Below are 22536 nucleotides of genomic sequence, written 5' to 3'. Positions count from 1 at the left end.
GACAGGCTTGCAGACCTCTCAAGGAGCTCCTGTCCTCCTAACACAAGTCTCTACTGTGAGATCTCACATTTTAAGTAGCATTTCTTCTTTCCTCTATTTACCTTAACTCCAAATCAATCCCATTAAACCCACTTCACTACAGCAGCCAAAAGCCCACATTTCTGGCACAACAGAATAAACGTAATTGGAAAACTATCCATTAGGCAATAATTTCATTGTCAGTTGGCTATTAGACTAAGATGTTGTAATTTCTTTGATAACAGTGCCAGTTTTTCCTGTTCTATGTTCATCTGATTACAGCATGATATACTGCTAAAAAGGGATTTATCTGGGCTGTCACAGATACACAAGTAATGTGATTACAGGCAGATCAGCTCTTCCTCTCTGGTGTGGCTCCTATGTTTAGCTGAAACTGGAAATCTAACTTTCCTTCTGGAATGACCTTCATCCAGCCGAGCCCTTGGGATGCACTTGGAGAAAGGATGCTTTTTGTAGGCAAGCTGCTCACAGGGATGAGAGACAACCAGAGCTGGCTTGTGAGGAGCTCAGGGCGCTTTGCAGAGGCAGCACCACACACATGGAACTGCAGCTACACAATAGGGTGTGCCAGGCAAGGACACAGAGAGGCAGCAAACCGACTCAGGAAAGAAATACCGGAGGGACACAAGGAATCAGAAAGACAGAAAGCAGGCAAGGAAATTAAAGCTGCTGCCAGAGCCAGGGAAGCGGCTGGCTTGAGATTTCCTCATGCCAACTCACTTCCAGGGATCACAGGATCCATGCCAGGTTACTCATGCCAAGGGATGGCACGAGAAGTCTGTGCAGTACCTGCTGCAGTATCCCTTTCTCTGCAAAATAAATGCTAAAACTGTAGCCCTGCCCCAGGCAGCATTACCTTAGCTTTCCCCAGCAGTCATGCTCCAGCTACCAAAGGGAGCCCTTTTGTGACCAGCCTTTTTATAGCATCCAGCTCCCTTTCTGCTGGGTGCTAAGTGGGAGCAGCTGTGGCCCTCCTAGGGCAAGAATTAACTGCATCCCTGCCAAACCCAGAGACCAGGGACCAGTAGACTCAGGTACTGAAATCCCAGCAGGTTTCTATAGCTTTGTAGATCCTGGGTATTACTTGCAACCAGGATTTCCACTGAGGCAGGAGAATGTGCCTGTGCTGATACAGGAAAATGTGCATGGGAGGGGACAATTAGATCAACTGAATTAAGGGCTGATCTCTTCAGCCTTGAGGTTTGTTTGGCTTGCTGGAGGGGTTTTAGTGTAGGGCTTGTATGGTTTCGAGCGTTTCAGATGTCTTTTCCTACAGAGGCTGCTGCAATTCCCCGTCCTTCCAAAAAAGCCCTGCAAACGCCAGCCCCCCTCGGTCTGTAAGGGCTGTAAGATGCATCGGTCTCAGCCGTGCCGCTACCAGACTCTGGAAGATACTCAGCATACAGCCACCTCCATGCTATCACATCAGTTTTTACTGGGTTAGCTTGATCAGTCCTTCCTTGCACCAGGTAGTGTTTGCCCACGAGTCTTCCAGCTGAAGTCGTTTGAGCTTGTTGTGCACTTAAAGTCTTGTTCTCCTGAAGAACCGCTGTGCAGGCTGGAGCTCCATGCCTGGCTCTCCAGCAGAGCGAGCTGGTCACCTCGTTTCTCTAACAGCATCTGCTCAGGACTATCTTGGGCTCTTTCAGGGCTATAACACAAACACCTCTCTAGTAAAGCAGCTGCTCACCCTGAGCTGTAATACCTCAGCTTTAACTCTGCACCAGCTTTTTCTCTGGCCATGCTACTGCAGCCCAAAGCGTCTGCAAATCCCTGAGGAATTTTGGCTCTGCTCTGTGACTCCTGCAAATGGGCATCGCTGGAGTCAGGTCTTTGCAAAGAGCTGTCTCACCGTGGCACACACGAGCAGCTTTTGCACACTCAAAATGCAATGACTTAAGACCCTCAGAGCACCCACCACTCCTTATGCACCTCTCTGATGGGCCTCTGCTGCATGGCCTGGCTGCAGCTGCCTGGTTCCTCCAAAAATCAAGTGTCTCACTGGAAAATGAGTTAGGAAATGTTGGCTGTCTGTCTCACTGTTGTCTTCTTCCTGTGTCCTTCCCCAAGCAGACACATCTCCATCAGAAGCAGCCAACCTCAACACTTCCAACAGCATTGGCGTGAGCGCGCTGTGTGCCATCTGTGGGGACCGTGCCACGGGGAAGCATTACGGGGCTTCCAGCTGCGATGGCTGCAAAGGCTTCTTCAGGAGGAGCGTCCGGAAGAACCACATGTACTCCTGCAGGTAAGGACAGAGGGCACAGAGTCATGTGGCTGAGACAAAACAGTCCTCAGGAGCTGAAGGGCAAAGCCCTCAGAGTGCAGCAGCATGGTTCTTCATCCTCTTTACCCTCTCTGCATCCTCCATTGCCTTCTCTGACCTCAGCCCTGAGCTGGGAAGGGCCAGAGACAGCCCTCACTCTGGGATTGCCCTCCAGTGATCACTGGGGAAAGATCCTGTTCTTTAGGGGCCAAGCACATGTTCTTTGCAAATGGATGTGGCCAACCATGGATAAAAAAGCAAGCAAGGCGGTGCTGGGGGGAAACTTTATTAGACGGGCTGAGCACCTTGCTACTCTGTGCTCTGTGCTCACTCCCCGGAGGCACTTCAGTGGCCTCCCATCCCGTCTCCATCACAAGATGGAGGTGTGTCTGCCATCTACCTAAAAGGCTGTCACTGCCTGTTACATGATGAAAGAACATCTAAGGACACGAGCTTGGCAGCGTAGGGTGCACATCCCTGCGGATGAGACACGCACGTTGCTCCTACAGCTCATGCACTGCACCTCGCGTCTTGGTGGTAGCCCACGGCTCTCCTGTGCCACCAAGGGCTGTGACCTGCCTGCTCCCTGCTCTCAGCAACGGAGACACCGAGTCGCAGGGGAAACCAAGGATTCCTCAGCTCAGTGAGCTCCTGGCTCACACTTTTAACTTCACTGGGGCTTGATAGTCCTTCATGGGCATCCTGTGCCTACTGATTAGTGAGTAAGAGGAGCAGCCTGAGCTCCTGCATGCAAGTGTCAGCTCTAGCCCATCCTTATTGAACATCCAGAGGTAGAGCAGGGAGCGGAGATGTTCAGTGCAAAGAAGAAACCTCAGGTTAAAGCAAGCATGGAAATGGCACAGACTGAGGCTCCTTTCTTAGGGTGAGCCTCTGAGGACCTGCTCTGAGCATATCTTGGAGTCTGTCTAAATCACTCGGGCCTTTTGAGTGAGTTACTCCCGAGGGCCTGACAGCCACTTGGAGAGCGTCAACAACAATGTGACTCTAAAATTTGAGTGACAGGAAGAAGCCCCAGGTTTACCAGTGCACACGAATCACTTGCACCCCAGGGCTACTGAGGCTGGCTGCCCAAGGAGCTCCCTCCCCACAGCTCCAGCGGGAAAAGCCAAGGTGCCCAGTTCTTCGGAGAGTAGGGCTTTTATATGAATGCTACAGAAATGCTTAAAAAGCTGCTTTCAGGCATCCATTTGGGGAAACCTTAGCTTGGGGTGTTAAAAAGTACAGTAGAAGCAAGGCTTTTCAAAAGCTACAGAACTGGGCATGGCTGGGAGCCCTTTCCCAGCCCTGTACGCCTTTGTCTTTACTTTGCAAGCTTGATCAATCAGCAGTAAATTAGAGCAAATTGGCAAGTGAAATTCATGCTGCAAATGGCTACCACGTTTGTGCTGCGTGCAAGAGCCACACACATGGGATATCAGTGTTTGCCCCGCCATGTGCGATGAATGTGGGGATACAAGTGTGGAGGGAAGGAGCTGGTTGCCTCCCAAGTCCTCTCTGAAGCACAGGTGGCTGCAGAGCTGTTTGCACACCAGTGATGCTGTCCAGAGGCCAGAAGCAACCTGCCTGGATCTCAAACACAGCCCTGGAGAGATGCAGGGACTTAAACCCACTTCTTAACCTTACTAGCTCCATAACAACCTTCTAGCCTATTTTTTTATTCAGAATAAAAGATTTTTTCCTCACTTCTAACTGGGATCTAACACAGCAGAGGCTACCAAGGTGGCTCTGACCCTCCTGGATCACACTTTTAACTTCACTGGGGCTTGATAGTCCTTCATGGGCATCCTGTGCCTACTGATTAGTGAGTAAGAGGAGCAGCCTGAGCTCCTGCATGCAAGTGTCAGCTCTAGCCCATCCTTATTGAACATCCAGAGGTAGAGCAGGGAGCGGAGATGTTCAGTGCAAAGAAGAAACCTCAGGTTAAAGCAAGCATGGAAATGGCACAGACTGAGGCTCCTTTCTTAGGGTGAGCCTCTGAGGACCTGCTCTGAGCATATCTTGGAGCTTGGGGCTCTGTCTTGTTCTGTCTTTTCCTGCTTTCAGGCTGTCGTGCTGCTCCTCACACCTCTCTTTCTTCCCAGGTTTAACAGGCAGTGTGTGGTAGACAAAGACAAAAGAAACCAGTGCCGATACTGCAGGCTTAAGAAGTGCTTCCGAGCAGGAATGAAGAAGGAAGGTGGGTGACGGCGTGGCTTCCTCCTGCTCCCCCCAGCAGCACTCACACTGGCTGCATATGTCTGAGGCCAGTCCCTGCCATGTACACGCTTGCCCAGCCATCTCAGCCCTGTCTTCCCTCCACAGTGCTCTCCTGTGCACAGATCCAGACCCCCAACACAGGGGGGTTTAGGGAAAGTTTTAGCGTCCAGTCGTGAGCTCTGCATGTGCCCAACCTGCCCACTCCCACCCATGCAAAGTCCTTGCAAGCAGCCATCGTCCCAACACTTGAGGGCAAAGCATGGGGCCCCGCATGCTCCCAAATTCAATTCCAGGGCCTCTTCTCAGGGCACCTCTCAAAATGCCAGCAAAGACAAGCCCACGAGAGTGCCACAGGGCCATACTTGTGCTTGTCCACACAAATCACACCCAGGCCTCTTCAGCTCACTCTCGCTCACACTGACACACACACCGCCTGTGCTCCCACACAGCTGGGGCATCTGAGCAGTCTGGGAGCACTTCTCAACACCAGTGAGAAGCAGAAACTTTGAAGAAGGCCTGGAAATTTGGAAATACTTTGGGAAAACTGCTCTAAGTGCTGTTGCCCCAGCATCACCATGAAATCCACAGCTGGATGGGTGAGTCCAGCAAAGGTCCAACTGTCATTTGACCCCTTTTTTTCCTAATGTGCATGTAGGTTCTTGCTGGCCCTCTGCAGAAAGCTTTGTTTTATCTGATACATCAGCCACAGCAGAAAGGACCCAGAGCAAAGTGGAGCATTTTGGCTATTTAAATCCATATAAAATGAGTAAAGATATCCACTCCCTGCATGGCCCAAGGCTCACCCCACCAACTTCCCTGCCTCCCTGTCTCTGCAGCCCTCCCAGGACCCCGTGACTCAGACATGACAGGACAGGATTCACCTCTTATTTAGCCCTGCTTGGTTCTCTGGAGTATTCACAGTGGCAAGGAAACCTGAGGCTGTTGTGGTCCTGCCAGTGGCTGCACTGGTGGCCCTGGTGGTGGCCCCACTGATGACCCTACTGGTGGTCCTGCTGGTGGCCCTGTTGCTGGAGGGACAAAAGGAGCTGCCTGGCACCCTGCAGAGCTCACCCCATTGATGTCTGCAAAGGGACAACCGGGAGGCATTTGGCCCTGTTGTTCCTTGTAGAGAAATTAAGCCCTGTGCTCCTCCCAGTTCACAACCCCTTGAGGAGAAACATAGGAGGAAAGGGGTCATTGAAGACAAGAGGGAAGTACCAGCAGTATCTGGGCAGCTTCCGCAGAAACACCGGCCTGCGAGAACACCTTTGAGCAGCAACATTTCTTCCCTGTTAAAGGGGATGAGGTATTGCAAGGAACTTGGCTTGACTTTTTGTGAAGAACACAGGAATCCTCCTCTCCCTGCAGCGCCCGCTCATCCCATGCCCAGAGCTTTGCTGCTGTCTGTTAATATTCAATAGAAGTTACATTAGGTGCATGACCAGCTAATACTGAGCAAACATTTGGAAAACATCATGGCGTGACTGAACTCGGGGGCCTGCTACTGATAACAAGTGGCATAACCTTGAGAGCTCCTATTTACAGCCGCTGACTGCAGGGCTTTTCTTCTGGCCCAGCCTCATTATTGCTTTTTATCAGGAGGATTTATACATTGAGAACGTATCAATCCAAAGAGCCACCAGCCTCAGGCAGGGATTGTTCTGTTTCCCCTGCCATCGATCAATACCTTATTTGAGCAGACGGCTTTGACTGGCATGGCCGTGGTGAGTTCCAGCCAGCCCACGGTCCCGTGACAGACAGAGAGGCAAATCCTCCCCCTCAGCACTCCTGCTTCTGCTCTGGCTGCTGCCACCTCTAGACTCAATGCCCAGGTCCTCAACACCAGACCAAGCAGGGAGGCACGTTGGGGTCAAACCTGTCCCGTGACTCTCTTTACAATAAAGTATGACAGAGCTCTGTTGCTCTGGATAGATAAGTAGGAGCTGCTCTGCCCTTCCTTCCTTATTGTAGCTTAGACAGAAGTTTTTTCCAACTGCACCTACCTGGTGCAAGAGCCTCACGAAGGAGGAAGTCCCGTGGACAGACAAAGCAGCCATGCAGATACTCAACTTCTCCATTTCACACATAAGATTTTGGCTGCATGCATGAGCATAGTCACTGTTTCAGACCCCATACCTTACAATCAAAAAACTTAAAAGCCAGATCCTTTGAAAGGAAAATTTCCCATTGAACTCTGCAGGCTTTGAACCAGCTGCCTGGGCTATGAAATGACCCTGTCCCAGCACAGACTAATAAAGTGAATGTGAAAACAGAACCACAGATGTAGTGCTCTCACAGGCAGCCCTTCACAAACCAGACACAGCTGCACCTCTGCCCTGCCAGGCAGGGAAGCTGCGAAACTGCAGCTAAGGAAGGGGAACACCAGAAGTCTGTGCTAGTTTTTGGTGTGCATTGCCATGAACGACCTGCAGCTCAGCCAAAATACTCTCTTGCAGCTGTACAAAATGAACGGGACCGAATCAGCACCCGGAGATCAAGCTATGAAGACAGCAGCTTGCCCTCCATCAATGTCTTACTGCAGGCAGAAGTCCTGGCACAACAGGTACCTCTTCTTTCTCCTTTGGCAGATACAAAAGCAGCAGGCACTATCTGGCCAGTAGAGCCAGTTGAGTATTTAATAGCTGAGTCGTCAAATTACCGCTTCTTTTCTAAGTAACTTCTCTGCCAGCTCAAGACTGGTTTTTCAGAGGCTTTTGCTACCTGAAACCACCCGTTTAATGCTCCTTGGTCCTGAACTCGGTTGTAATAATATGCAACAATCTGTTCTGCTTTGATGGGACACATGAAGGCTGGAGGGCCTGCTGGATGAAAATAGGGTAGAATCATTGAAATCCAAGGAGCTGTGGCCGCCTAAGCCAGCCAAGGGGCTGGCCTCGCACGAGCAGCCTCCCTTCCCCATCGGCTGTTAGAACTTCAGATTCTGGCTTCTTGCACAGTTTCACGAGGAATTAGTTTCCTCCTTGTTGTATGCAGATATTCTTTCCAGTGTTTGCTTGAAATTCCCCATTTCCACAAGCATACTGCCAAGACTTATTTCCTAGAGCGTTCACCTGAAAAGATGACTCTAATTTAAGAATCTGGATATTGCAGTGTACATCAGATCAGCACTGTCTGGGAGGACACGGGACGGGATGAGAGGGCACAGGCTGTGGGGAGGGAGGGTTTGTCTGCAAGAACAAGTGATGAGGATGGGGCTGTGCTGGAGGCAAGAGCTGCCACTCTTCATGGGAGCTGGGGAGAGCAGCACTCCTTGTCCTGGTGAAAATGAAGAGGGATTCAAGCTGACAGTCTATGTTCTTCCTTGCTTCAAGGGTCACGTTACCCTGAAAGCTGCCCGGGAGATGCTCCCAGGCAGCACATGCTGTGCTCTGGTCTCCACACTAGGGCTCAGGCTGTAAGGTCTCCTTCCCTGAGCAGGTGATATGCCAGAAGGGCTACAGGCCAACCCTGTACACAAGAAGCATATCCAATCTCATCCCACACCTCACCTTGTCCTATGCAGGCCCCACAAAATAATATCAGTGCTGCTCCCAGAGGTGTGAGATAACGGGGTCCCAAGTCACCAGATCTGCAAGGGAAGGACATTTCTGAGACTCTGAGTCCTGCAGTGGCATCGTATCTAAGTGTGGAGCAGGGTCTGCTGATAAAAACTACAACCATCGACAAATCCAGGGGGGCTCCTGCTCTCCCACAGAGCACAGAGAGACTCATTAAACAAGGCAGGCTCCAGCACAGTAACTGGTAACTTTTATGTGCCTAGCTAATTAGAACAAGATACTGCTGAGGAGCTGCTTTCTCTGAGATCTCGGGTCACTCATTCAGAGATCTTTATTTATTTGCTAAGTCTTCCGGGCTCTCTGATTAGGGTAATACATGGTGAGATTTTTACAATCTTATTTATTCAATAATAGCTCGAGAGCTGGAAAGCTTCCAGATAAGGCAACCTGAAAAAAAAAAAAATGCAGGTGGCATTTGAACTCCATTTCCTTGGGGAGGCTGGCAGGGTCCAAACTGAAAATGCTGGCAGGGACAGGACAGGACAGGAAGAGCTGATGATGTACAAGAGCAGAGAGGGCAGGCAGAGGGCAGCGATGGGGTTGAGTTAATTGCTTACAGAGCATGAGGATAAAGTAGTGACTAAGGGTAAATTTTTCGATGAGCTGGGTGAGCAGCTATGCATGAGAAGCGGATGGGAAGTCGGATGCCTGGTTTGGGGGAGATGTTCTTTCCAGCTGTGTGTGACGGTGCTTGCAGAGTTGTCAGGCTTGTTTTGCTGCGCGGTTTTGGCAAAAGGGCCTAGAAGCCGGGGGGGTGGGGGGAAATTGTTGTCTTTAAAGCCTATCTTTATCATTTCAAAGTGGGTAGTGTCAAATATTAATCACCTGCTGCTCACAAAAAGCAATGCCAGACCTGGAAAGCTACCTTCAGCAGAGACTTCTTGTGCTCATGCTGACTCAGACAGGAGGAGAAGTAGAGCCCACGTGTCTCCTGTCAAAAGCAGACAAGGCAGGTCTGGCCAAGCACTGGCTCTGGAGCAGTGTGGAAGGGGGAGCAGTTCTCTGCCTTTTGGTGGGACCAAGTAGCTTGTGCAGCAGCACTGTGTGGATGTGTCCTTGCTACTGGTGAGGCTGACTGCTACACGAGCCCCTCTGTTCCCTCCTGGATCTTGACTGAACACATTTGTCCAGTGAGAGGAAGATCTCGGCTCTAGAAACATTTCTTCTGTGCTTTCCAGTCTATTCAAGACATGACAGTTTACCAAGATGATCCACAGCCTCAGCTCTGAAGCATTTCATGCTCACAGATCCTCAAGTTGATCTTAATTCAAATGAGATGTGCTGGGCCACATATTCTAGGCTCTGGGTGTACAACAGAAAAAAGTAATTGTTGATGCTGGAGTCTACATCAGCACAGCCCTTGGGCTGGGGATTTTCCTGTCTATGTTTCCTCTGTGGCACTGAAAGCTGAAGGATCTCTTCTCTCCTTCCAGATATCATCCCCAGTTTCTGTGATCAACGGAGACATCCGAGGGAAGAAGATTGCCAACATCTCCGATGTGTGTGAATCCATGAAGCAGCAGCTGCTGGTGCTGGTGGAGTGGGCCAAGTACATCCCTGCCTTCTGCGAGCTGCCCCTGGATGACCAGGTGAGTCCCCCCCTGTCCACCCCACCTAGCTCTGCCCTGGCGAAGGCAGCAGGGAGCCAAAGGAGAGCCAGGCAGCTGAGACCTTCAAAGAAAATGTGCATTGTTCACTCTGTTATCCTGACTGTTGCAGCTGATTGGGAACGGCATCCATACAATGCCAGCACAGGCCATTTGCATGTGCAGCTAATCAGTTGATGAGCACAGGCAGGATAACACTGAGCTCAAATTAGATACGTGATCAGGTGTGTGTTTTGCATGGGTCTATCTATAATTATTTATTAATTATAGTTTGTGCAGCACTTTGAAAACTTGAAGTGCTATACAAATACTTCAGGTAATCAGACTTAGTAGGACAGATTTCTAGCCCAAGGTCTGCTCAAGATTTGAAACCAAAGCTGCCTATCTTTCTTTCTGCTTCTTGCCCAAGAAAATATTTGTATCCATTCTCCTGGTGTGGAATTACTGAAACTAAACACTAGTTTGCTCCCAAGGCAGTAAGAACATCTCTCTTCAGAGTTAAAAAACAGAAATATATTTGCATTTAACACATATTACTAAAATGACAATTGCTGATTCCAAAATCAAGCTTAGCACAGTGGGTTTGAAATCCTCTGTAAAACTATACTGCAGGATCTCAGGCAGCCTCAGAGAGATACACGGAGATGTCTCCTGCGTAAGTCTAAATTTTAGAGGTCTGCGGTAGATGTTGCAGGATATGATGTGTGCCCAGCCAGCATGTGGGTATGGTGGGGAGGCTCCAGAGGGATGGGATAGCATTTCTGTCAGTGGCCAGCACAGGTCCTGACACAGGTAGGAAGGTATTTCCAGTCTTCCCAGTGTTAGGTCATAAAACCAGCATGGGTCCTCTTCAGCTAGGATCAGTTTCTAGCTCTATTCACAGAATCACAGAATGGTAGGGGTTGGAAGGGACCTCTGTGGGTCACCCAGTCCAACAGGGTCACCTACAGTAGGCTGTAGAGGACCTTGTTCAGGTGGGTCTTGAATATCTCCAGAGAGGACACTCCACAACCTCCCTGGGCAGCCTGTTCCAGGGCTCCATCACCCTCAGAGGGAAGAAGTTCTTCCTCATGTTCAGATGGAACTTCCTGTGCTTACTGACCTAGACGTAATTTTTATATCATGAAGAAAAAAGGATATCCAGAAAGAGAGAGTATCCAGCTGATCAAAACCCCCTAAATCCTAAATCTGAGCTTTTCGGTAATCACCCAGCAGCACAGAGCCCCGGGCAATTCAGTGCTGTTAACACAGGGGCCTATTTCCCTCTTTCTTACTGCGTGCAAGTGCTAAATTGTTTATAACAGAAAGAAATCTGTTAAACTCCTAAGGCAAATACAACTCAACAATTATGAAAACTAGAGCAGGCTCCAATGGCAAATGACATTTACACAGCAAACAGGCTGCATCCCAGTGGAGGCTTGGGGCAGATCCGCAAAACCCATTGCATCCTTGTGCCATTTGGAGCAGAGGCAGTAAACCTGGTAAAGCTGGTTAACAACTCTGCAAACTACAGCAATTTCCACATGAGCTCATTTTACAACTGTGGGGCTGAAAAATTTCTCAAATAAAAAAACAAAGCCTAAAAATGACATTGTCTGAACCCTGCCTTCTCACAGGGGAGAGGCTGCTCTCAGCATGCTGCGCACTCTCATCTCAGCTGAAACAGGTCTTCTGTTGTGACCAGCCATCCCCCATCACGAGTAGTTCCCAATCTGCCCCAAAGGGCTTGAGAGGAAAGACTGTGCTCCTTTAGAACTAATCAATTAAGGACATCCATACTTTCGAAGGACAGTATGAGAACACAGGCAGCAGATAGTCAGGGGAGTGCAGGAGGAAGGACAGAAATGCCACAGAGCAGGAATGAACAAAACTACGTGCAAGCCAGCTGCCCAAGGGGCATGAGAGCCAGTCAAGACATGTCCAGTGGGAACATTTAATGTTGGGAAATGCTGTTACATCATCATTAAAATATTGCTTGAGAATGAATCATCTCTGACAATATTTTTATAGGAAAGGTCATACCCAACCCCTCACTCTTCCTCTGCATCAAAATGTCAAAGTACTGGGTTTGGTGGGGAAAAGCCACTTCATTTCAAAGTTCTACTTTGTTGTGTTACAACTTTTATATTTATATTACTTCAGAATGGAATGATGTATCTCAGGTTGATCACTGCAAGAACAAATATCAAATGAGATGGTTTAGCCTTGTTGAAGTAATTTACTTTAACCTTGCTCAAACAAGCAAGTTTTAGGGAAACAAAAACGGTGGTTCCAAACTGAGCTTTCTTGGATTTGCATTAGGCAGGAAATTTCTACATGAGGGCTTTGCTCCCCCTTGGGACTCACCGTTTTTCCATCCTTCTCAAAGTTTCATCAGATAGGAAAGCTCAGTTTTATGCAGCTCTGCTAATTACAAGCAGCTCAGCTAACACATCCGCCCATGTTTGGATAGCGATAGAGGCTAGATTTTGGCGTATAGATAAAGGTTCCCCAGCATCATGTGTGCGTAGTCTTTCTGCAAGGACCTCCACTCTGTTTATTTTGCATAACTCTTTTTCACCCTCGACAAAAAAAAAAAAAATCCCTCCCTCAGACATCAGCATCTTTTGTAACCAGAGCTCTCTTCTACGGGTGACACATTCTCCTGGCATTTCTGGTAGGGTAGGACTTCTCTTGGCTTTGTCAGATGGTGAGGGATAACACACTGGAAAAGGGGACCATTCGCATCAGGACACACTTTTCAGAATCTCTCCATTAATGTTTAATGACTGTTTTCTCCAGCAGAGGCTCCTGGCTGGACATTAAGAAGCCTCTGTGTCAGGCTGTCCAATCGTTAACTTCTGTTTCTACCTAAATCTCTGAAATTTTTAACTGAAGGAGGGCAAAAGATTCAGAACATTCTCAGGAGCCACTGGAGGGTGTAAAATGAAACACTTCAATCATTAACGTCAGGGCAGAAAAACATCCTTTTGGCTTCCCTGCCCCAAATGCCCATTGCTGCGGAGGGAACGAATGACCAGAGGGCAACCCCCCAGCCGGGCAGACGTGGGTCCGCATGAGCGCAATTCCAGTGGGAGGTGGGCACGGCCACAGCAGCGGAACGCACTTCTCCCCGCGTCCCAGGCTGGAGCATGGTCCCTGGTTCCGCACTTGGTAGGAGCTGCCTTGTCTGCAAACAGCCCACTGTGAACATGTCCCACCGCTGGCATGAGGTCCTGGCACAGTCCAGCGTGGTCTTGCTCATGACAGGTGCCATGAATATGGGATGTTTTAGGTGTTGCCTATCATCTACTGGTTCTGATGGATTTATAGCTGTTTATGCACAGGAGTAAACCATTTTTTTACCTCTTTCTCTGACTGTGACTGGAGAGCGGCTCTCACTTCCCATCCCTGAGTGCAGTACAGGAATGCTAGGCTTTCCCTCTTGCTTACGCGAAATCACAGCCTTTTCTCTGTCCCTGCATCACCCAAATAACTTTTCCCTGCCCTTGCAGGTAGCACTGCTGCGAGCACATGCAGGGGAACATCTGTTACTTGGAGCTGCCAAGAGATCCATGGTGTTCAAGGATGTCTTGCTGCTAGGTAAAGAGTGCATTTCTGCTCTCGGCCCATCTACTGCTGTGAAGCTTCCGTGCCAGGGTGAAGGAGGGGGTGTTCAGTGTTTGTGGGCATCCTTTTTGCAGGGTGGTGGCTTCAGCTCTTCTGTATTTTAGCGAGCCTAGCACAACCTTTGGGTGCAGCTAGGCCTGGCTGACATTCATATAAAGGCCACGATACGTGGCAAAGTTGGGGGACTATGAACATTCACATTGCTCCCCCAGGTTTGTGTAAGCAGGCTGTTGAGTGATTGAGAAAAAGGCTCTCAGTCCTCAGTCAGCTTTTCCTCGCTTGAGTGACTCCTGTGTAAGGAGAGGCTGCTCTGACAACACAGATCAGCATCTCTGGCAGGCTGAGCCAGGGAAGGGGCAGAAGGAGGAACATTCTTAAGTCCTCCGCCCTCAGAATTATCTCAGCATTGCCACTTGGGTTTTGAACTCCTTGCCACCCTTGATAAGCCTTGGGCAATGACAAGGCGATGGTCTCTGTGCTGCTTGTCAAAAGGAAATGACCACATCATCCCACGGAACTGCCCCGAACTGGTGGAGGTGAACCGCGTGGCCATCCGCATCCTAGACGAGCTGGTCCTCCCCTTCCAGGAGCTGCAGATAGACGATAACGAGTATGCCTGCTTGAAAGCCATCATCTTCTTTGACCCAGGTATGCTCCAGCTTGGTGAGGGTTACCATTAGTGGGGAGTAGTCTGTGTTATGCCGACTAATACTGGTCCCAAGTTGTGGAAATGCTGCCTGGTCTCCTCTCTGGGCCAAACTGTTCTTAGAGGGAGGGGAGAAGTCAGCCTAATTAGAGAAAAAACATCCATTACAGCAGATGATAGAGAATCAGAGACAGCTCACCTCAGCCTATGCCCAGACTTCATGATATTATGGAAGGGCAGCTCCTGGGGAAGCAGCCTGGATAGTTTGCTCTGTGGGTTGTTTCAGATGCCAAAGGACTGAGCGACCCCTCCAAGATCAAGCGGATGCGGTATCAGGTGCAGGTCAGCCTGGAGGACTACATCAACGACCGGCAATACGACTCACGGGGCCGCTTTGGAGAGCTGCTGCTGCTGCTGCCTGTGCTCCAGAGCATCACCTGGCAGATGATAGAACAGATCCAGTTTGTCAAGCTCTTCGGCATGGCTAAGATTGACAACCTGCTGCAGGAGATGCTGCTGGGAGGTGAGTACTTGAGGGTCCTGCAAGACACCTCTGAGTGCTCCCAGATCACCATCCCCTTGAGAACTTCCATAGCCAACGCTCCCTACCCAAAATAGGTGGAGACAGCCTGTATGCGGGTTAGCCATTGACTCACAAAAAATCATCTTCCTGTGTCATTGGCAATGGTAACACGAGGATCCTCCATTTCTATTCCATAAAGAGATGCATTAGCTGTGCATCTACTTATGGAGAGGTGTCCCCAGCCATCTGCATGTAGACAAGCTTTGCTGTGCAAGCCCCAACCTCCTACCAGCCAGCTGGTTCACTAATCCTCCTCTGTGTCAGAAGGGAGTCATCAAAACAGAAGAGTCTGAAAGCTCAGGTGGAAAGAGCGTCCCAGATTTTCTACTGGGAGCATCCAATGGGACAAAACAAAATGAGAAGTTGCCACTGTACTGTTCTTTATGTGGAGGTGTGACTCAGGAGGAGAGGAATATAATCCTGTCTAAGGGGAAATGCAGGCAGCAGGCAGGGGTTAGTGAGCCCCAGGCATCCACGGAGGCCAATGGGAAGGGTGTGCTCCAATCGGCTATGCACAAGCTGATCACACGCAAAGCCTTCGATGTTTTGGTGCTGCCCACCTGAACTGTCTCCTTCTGTCATCCTGGCAACTAATGTCATATGCACTTTTTTAGGCTCATCAAGTGAAACGCCACATGCTCACCACCCCCTGCACCCTCACCTGATCCAGGAGAATCTGGGAACAAATGTCATTGTGGCCAACACCATGCCTCCTCAGATGCACAATGGGCAGATATGTGAGTATGGCCAGAGAGACAGAGAGCTTCCAGGAGAAACCGAGAGCTTTCCAGAGTGCCTGTGGAGGTAGTTTCTACCTCGCAAGGAAATTTCTATGCAAGACAGAGTCTCTGATAATGAGTGTGTGAGAAATTCCTATGCAGAAAGGAGGGAAAGACAAACGGAGAGGTGGGTTACATTAGATTAGGCTAGACTAACTGATTCAACAAGATGTTCCCTGGCAGACTGTAACTTTTACATAGCCCTTAAGGGATGAATGATGCCATCCAGTGCTACTGAAATCAGTGGAAAGCCTCTCCTTCCCTTGAATGGTTCAGACACACCTCAGTTCTCCCTCTGCAAAAACAAAGGAGAATCTGTGCCACCACACAGGGCCACCACCCAGGGCCATCACTTGGGAATTTGGGCTGAGATGACCTCAGCTGTCCAAAAGAGTGGCCAGTACATGTCAAAATGCCAGCAGCTCCCCTCATTCGATGCTCATCACAGTGATTCTCCCATGGCATCTAACCATGCCTGCGTGTCCGGGCTGCCTTGCAGCAAACACACAAGCCATTAGGAGCTATGGTTTTGCCACAGAGCCTTTGCTTTGCTTACCCCTGAACCTGGCATGACTGAGGACAGATCCCAGCGCTGTCAAGTCTTCTAATTTTGTTTCTCTCTCTGTAGCTACTCCAGAAACTCCACAGCCATCTCCACCTGCGGGCTCAGGACCAGAGCAATACAAGCTGCTGCCCGGAGCCATTGCAACTGTGACAAAACAGCCCACCTCCATCCCACAACCCGCCATCACGAAACAGGAGGTCATCTAGCAATCTACAGACCAGCTGGCCTCATTTAGAAGACCTTGTGGGACAAAAGCCCGAACTGACTCTGCCACTGTGAAAAGAGAAGCCATCCAGAGGTCCTTGGGCGCAGACGCACAGACTTGCTTATTGAACTAGTCCACCACCACCAAAAGCTGTCTTCCTGCAGCTACGGACACCATGTGCCATGGGCAGCCCCCAGTCCCAGAGCTAAGGCTGAAGCCTTACTGAAACCCTCAGTCCTTGTAAGCAGAGCCAGATTTCTGCCTCCGTCCGCGAGGAGGGTGCAGTGCCTGGCTGGGGACAGTGCAGCTGGCTGTTCTCCTGTTGCCACCTCTCAGCGTTGGTTCAGCACACACCAGATCCTGTGAAGAAGCAATTCTCTGTGCTGTGTGAATTGAGGGCTTCCCTCCTGCAGCCATGCCAGTTCCTCAGACAGTCCCCAGTCCAGCCAAACTTGATGGAGATGGAAGCTCCCCCAGGAGCACCGCAGCAGGTGAAGCACATGGGTTTTGCCCAGGCAGCACTGGCAGAACAGCTCCTCAGCCTTGACTAGTCCCAGGTCTTTGGATGGTATCTCCCTCCAGCACAGTAATCCCCCAAGCCAGGTCTAACAAATCTTTTCAGCTGATACTGGGGCAAAGCCTGGCCCACCAGCGTTCTCCACTAATTGGATCCTTCTGCCTTTTGAGGGGTTTTGTTACTTCTGTGCCATGACCATCGTCCCACTACAAGGCTCAGAGAGGCAACCACTGCCAAATCCTTCCCTTACACCACTTACTGCCTCCTTGCTGACTGGACTGGGAAGTTGCAGGACGATGGGATTCGGGAGATTTCAGCTAATGGGACGGGCTGGCAGTGGGCAGCAGTGCCCAAAATATCACGGCCCCACTACTGCTTCTCAGCAGTCAGAAGGAGACCACTGGATGAGTATTTGGAAGGAAGCCACGGGGATAGATGTACGAAGGGAAGAGACCTGTGAGGTTGAGAAGAGCCCAAGCCTCAGACTGAACCAAGGTTTTGGGCTGCCCAAAGTGCTGGGAGCATTGTAACCCAGGATCTCAGCTTAGACCCAGCTTCAATGCTAAGATCTGCCATACAATCCACTTGTCCAGCCCAGTGCCACTCCCTCATCTTAGAGTGAGTGGCTGATAACAGATTTATAAGTCTTCATAACACGTTAAGAATTCGTTATGGCTCCTTCAGACCTCAGAGGGTTTGAGGGCAGCAACCTCAAGAACACAATGCTTTGAGTCCTGCAAAGAGTGACAGAGGTCAAGGAAAGACCATGTCTTGCCCAAGCCCCTTGGGTCTGCCCCAGCCTGCCCTGCTCCCTGCTTGCCACAGCCTCTGTTTTTCTGTGCCTGCCCATGCTGAAACCCCACTGATCTGACCTTTGGTTTATAACTGAAACCAGGAAAGGAGGCCTCCCGTGCCCAGCGCTTGCGTCTCCGGGTGCTGGCAGGGCTGGAGCTTGCAGAGCCCTGCACGAATTCAGGCCAGAGTAATTTCTGGCAGCATGAGGCAACAGCAGCTCTAACTAGGCATAGACTGTGTGGGGTGCTGGCCTCTTGGGATACTGACGCTGGTGGAACCACAGTTGCGAGAGGTTCCTGGTGGGGACGAAGCTGAGCCACCCAGCCAGAGGAGCTGCAGGTCTGTCCCTTGATTTCCAATGCAAAAATGAAACACCTCACCTTGCGCTGAGGGTGTGAGAAGTATTGTATCGTCTCTCAATGCTGGTGGCATCATATCGAGTAATTTATTGCAATGATGAATCCAATCATTTTCTGTAAATTATTTTGTAAATCACATTGATTATTTATAATTGGGAGATTAAATGCAAAAAACCCTATAATAACCAGGCTGTCTTTTCCAACTGCAGCAACCTTTTTTCCTGTATGTAGAGAAACTCTGTGGGGAATCCTTTCCGGTCCATTTGCATCAAGCATTCCTCGATACTGTACATTAATTTTTGCTGGTTACTGCCTTCCAATGGAAACAGAGGAATATTTCTTCACTAGAGTTTGTATTCATAAAATTAACAAAAAAAAAGAAATAAATGCAAAAATATTTTCTAAGTTTTCCCAGACAGATGCATTTCTTTCTTCTGGGAGGATTTATTTTAAATCAAGGGGCTCACCTCCCTGTTGGTCTGAGCACAAAGCATATGTGTATTGAGGAAAAAGCCCAAACAAATGTTTGACGCTGTCGCCAGCTCTCACTATTTCCTGGCAAGCCTCACGCTAGCTGGTGTCTGTCCTGAAGCCACATGTGCTGGAATCATAAGATTGAATGACAATATCAATTTTCATTAAAAGAAAAACAAACATGAGGAATAAATATTTGCTTTCATGATTCCAGGGAGCTTAAAGACTTGAAATAACCACACTCCAAAAGCCAAGCAAAGGAAGCCAAAATGAGTTATCAGCATTTCAAACATTCATTTTTAAGTCCCTCTTGTATTTCAAAGGTAATTTCTGAGCACTTTGGGGTGACGATTCCGCTTTGGTTCACTACTGCTGGCAGCAGGTGCAGCCAAAGTCAGACTGAGCCTACAGGGCACAATAAGACGATAAAGTGAAAGTCAATTTGTCACTGGTTGTAAAGGTGAAGAAATACACTGACAATTAGAGAGGGCTCTTAATGACCTGCTCTTCTGATCACAGGAGCCTGCTCTCAGCTGTAGCATGCCCAGGAAGATAACAGGAAGAGGGGAGAGAGGTCTAGATGGCTGTAAAGATTAGGTATCTGGGGAGGAACAACATTCAGCATTTTCAGCTTTGATCTGCAGCAGATGCCCTCAAGTTCCCCCATCTCCCGTCCTCAATGTGAAATGAGGTGGGCAGTCTCATCCCAGGTACGAGGGCTTAAGAAGCAGCCTGATTTTCCACCCTGCTCCTTGCATCATGACCCTCCATGCACATCCAGCGGCTTTCCAGTGACAGTCATGCTGGTGAAAACCGGCAGCAGGTGCGCGATGCAGGGACAGGATTCAGAGCTGCGTTTGAGGACCATGTGGAGACAGCACTTCGAGCCTGCCTCCACTCTGGTGGCAAGGACCTGGGAGAACACGACAGGCATCAGATAGCATGCTCTCAGTAGGTGTGCACCCCTGATGATCTGCAGCCCCAGCGCCATCGCTAAACGCCTGAACAAGGTCAGCAAAGGCAGTCATAGGACACGCATTATCTCAGCACACATGCAGCGACCGAGTGGTTAGACCAGTCAAAAGAAGGAAAAGGAGTTAGTTCCTTCTCTTTAACATGGAGTCAAGATCAGGACTCCTCTGCCTGCCACAGGGACCCTGTGACCCACAGTTGGTTTTACCCAGGCATATGCCCTAAAAACTCCATATATGTAATATCAAATCTTTGAAGCAATAAATTCTCCTGGTTTCCTTCCCATGAATCGCTCTATCAAGGTTGCCCTTTACCTGGTTAATCTTAAATCAGCACAGTCCCTACAGGAGGTTTCTTACTGCTTGATTCAGCTCACTTGGAAAAAAAGCCACAAACTGCTCTAGAAACAACCTTGTCCTTAAGTGGCGTCCTCAATCCCAACCCTCATCTCTTCTGTCACTCCAGCTTGGAATCACCCTGAGACACCAGTCTTGCTGCTCCTGGGCTGTGTTTTATCCTGCTGGGCTCCCTGGAGCCCACAGGCAATGTCCCATGTCACAGGACATGGCTGCTGTGAGGACAGCTAGTTTCAATCTTTAAGACACAACTTCCTTACATTATTTTTGGACAAAAGAGCTTTTTACTGTCCTCTTCTGTGCTTGCAACCTAGACTAAGGATGATTTCCTGGAAAGCAGTATCTCCAGCTGCAAGATCTTTTCACAATGTCCAAGCAAAGATCTGTGAAAGTGGTATTTTTAGGTCCTCTGGCCACTACGAAATGCATTCTTTTCATATTCCTTATATAAGCTGCATCTGAAATAGCCAACGGGCTTTGGAGCCTTTTCCACATCATATCTCAGAGAGGAAAAAAAAAAAAAAGAACAGCAAACGAGTTTTATGGCCTGCATATCATCTCTGACAAAAGCAACTATTGCTGCTATTAAACTTGCAATTGCACACACAGGCACAGATAGTCATGAACAACAAGAGGCAGGGGACAGCTCAGCAACGTGGCACTGCTGAGCCAGGCAATTCTGTGTGCCAGGCTGGCCAGTTCCCTCAAGGCTGAGTGCAAATATCACCAACCAGTTTGGGAATTCAGGCCACGCACTGAACAATCCCTTTCCACTCGGAGTGGCTGGAGGAGGAAGGGTAAGGTGTGGGTATGTTTAAAATCCCTCTCCCCATTCCTAATTGAGGTGTGACCCTGATAATCATAAACACACCTAGCACCTGAAATATTGTCAGCTAGGCAAATAAAAATGGCAATATACCATCAGCTTTGTTAGGTGTGGAGTGAGCAGAAGAGCTCAGCAGAAACAAGACTGCAGTCACGTCCTTCAGTTCAGTGTCCTGTGTAACAGAGAAGACTGCTGGGGTCAACTGAGTGCTCCTAGTTCAAGCCCAGGAGGAGCAGAGCTCTGAGTCTAACCTGGGTCTTGGGAAGGAAGGTGGTTTGGGAACTGTCTTTCCAAGGCTTACTCTGGCTTTTGGATCTAAAGTGATGCCAGGCTTGCCTGATCGCGGCTGCTTCATCAGCTTTCGGAAGCCTGAGGCCACCCCTAACTTCAGCTGCAGAAGATATGGGAACACAAACCACCGGGCTCTGCACGCCATGCTCCATTTCAGTCCCTCACATCTGGCAGCTCTGCCTGGCTGGGACCTGCAGTCGCTTGTGACACCAAGCACACACAAAGACCAGAGAGCCCTTCTGAGAACGGGGCACACCACACCAGATGACTCTGGTCTCGGGGAGCTGTTATGATTCCCCACCTCCTTCTAGAAACTGCCACGAGCGCAATAAGCAGTGCAAGAGCTGCCTGAGGGACATGCCTGGATAGACACCCGCAGCAGAAAGCATCGCGAGCCGGACAGGAATTCCTCACTGCAGCTGCCAACCTAGGTGTCAGCACTGGCTGGAACACGACCTGTTCCCCCTCACTGACTGGGAAAATCATTACAATGAAGTAATTCAATAATACACTTCTCTGTTCCTCTCCAGGACTCTCCAAAACCTCACCCTGCCATAAAAACACCCATTAATTAATCCTACCCATGGGTTAGCATTACCTTTAACGACTGACATGGAGTGCACTGGTTCATGCATATCCTAGGATCCACTCCAAGCTGATCTGCAGAGGATACAAAGCCTTAAAGGTCCACTGAAAGAGATGTGGAGGTCCCCAGCTCATGCGCCAGCTAAGATGGCAAGCGACTGAGAAAAAAGCTTGAGGCAGGAACAGCAAACAGAAACCTTAGTGTCAGACCCAGAACCCCTGACTCTGGACTACAGCACTTCTGGCACAGATGAAGGACAACTTTTGGGATCCTTGCTTCTGGGTGGTTTTTAGCCCTCTCTTAAAATTACCTTAAGGTGTGAGATTAGAGTGGCACCTTCTCACCTGGGAGAGCACACTGGAGACCTGCTGTGCTGCATGCCCACGGAGGTGGGAGGGGAGACAATTCCAGCATTGCAGGTTCTCACAGTCCCACTGAAATCCCACTATTTCCTGCGTGCTGCTCCCCTTCTCTCCTTGCAGGCCACCATGCAGCTGCATTCCTTCACCCCAAGGCTGTGCAAGTGCCTGAGATATTGCTTAGGGGTTACTCCAACACCCAACCCTGCTTCAGTCATTCACACTGATATAAGGGCTTGCGATGGACACCAGGTTGAAAGCCCCAAGAGCAAAAGCACCCAGTCCGACCCAGGGAGCAGCAGTGCTTCCCTCACCTCGCCCCTGGCAAGTATCCTACACCATTTACCAACTGTGTTCCTGCAGAAGCAAACCTGAGTGCTTCTACTGCTCTAACAGACTCAGTAGCGCTGCAGCCACTGCCATGAAGAGGCTGGCACGGAGCACAGGTCCCTGAGCAGCACCTTCACAGCCCCCCGCGAGGGCTAATCCTGCCAGGGACCCATCCTACCACAGAGCCAGCTGCTTTCCTTCCAGTGCACAAGGGCACCACGAAACATGGTGAGATTGGGAAAACACTGTCTCAGTTCAGAGTAATTTAAGCTACAAAAATCCCATAATATTTAAAACATTCAGAGGCCCAGCCAAGCACATTCCTTGCCAAGCTTTTGCAAAATCCTTTCTGGCCTTAAAGCTAGTCAAGCCAAGGAGAGGAGGGAAGTCTTCTCTCAGAGCCTGGGCTGGGTACGGCTGCGTGCCTGTGTCGCACCACACACTTGGCTTGCTGGTGGTCTAACTGCACGTTAGCACGACTTTATCTGCCTGGGTGGGGGTGCCTGCCTGCGTACAGCTGCTTCGGTGGCAGATGCTACAGATTTGGGTGCATTTGCATATTAGTGCCTGTTTCCAT

The 22536-nt window shown here is 49.6% G+C and overlaps 1 protein-coding gene across 4 annotated transcripts in view; it reads left to right on the top strand.

Moving 5' to 3' along the window:
• HNF4A (hepatocyte nuclear factor 4 alpha) overlaps positions 1 to 18170 on the top strand; it is a 38252-nt gene extending 20082 nt beyond the window's left edge. For 2 of the 4 annotated variants that reach the window (XM_075439007.1, XM_009933796.2), the window contains exons 2-10: positions 2113 to 2287; positions 4408 to 4502; positions 6979 to 7085; positions 9534 to 9689; positions 13202 to 13289; positions 13809 to 13964; positions 14249 to 14485; positions 15160 to 15282; positions 15953 to 18170. In XM_075439007.1, coding sequence (XP_075295122.1) covers positions 2113 to 2287; positions 4408 to 4502; positions 6979 to 7085; positions 9534 to 9689; positions 13202 to 13289; positions 13809 to 13964; positions 14249 to 14485; positions 15160 to 15282; positions 15953 to 16095 — 1280 coding nt within the window. In that variant the 3' untranslated portion in view covers positions 16096 to 18170. Of the gene's footprint in view, positions 1 to 2109; positions 2288 to 4407; positions 4503 to 6978; positions 7086 to 9533; positions 9690 to 13201; positions 13290 to 13808; positions 13965 to 14248; positions 14486 to 15159; positions 15283 to 15952 lie in introns of all 4 variants that reach the window. The other 2 variants (XM_075439006.1, XM_075439005.1) reach the window with 1 other exon arrangement.
• The last annotated feature ends 4366 nt before the right edge of the window (positions 18171 to 22536 follow it).

Source organism: Opisthocomus hoazin, chromosome 18, assembly GCF_030867145.1.
Source record: "Opisthocomus hoazin isolate bOpiHoa1 chromosome 18, bOpiHoa1.hap1, whole genome shotgun sequence".
In the NCBI taxonomy this organism is placed as follows: domain Eukaryota; kingdom Metazoa; phylum Chordata; class Aves; order Opisthocomiformes; family Opisthocomidae; genus Opisthocomus; species Opisthocomus hoazin.
The sequence above is the reverse complement of the archived record's forward strand: the minus strand, read 5'-3'. Positions and strand labels throughout refer to the sequence as shown.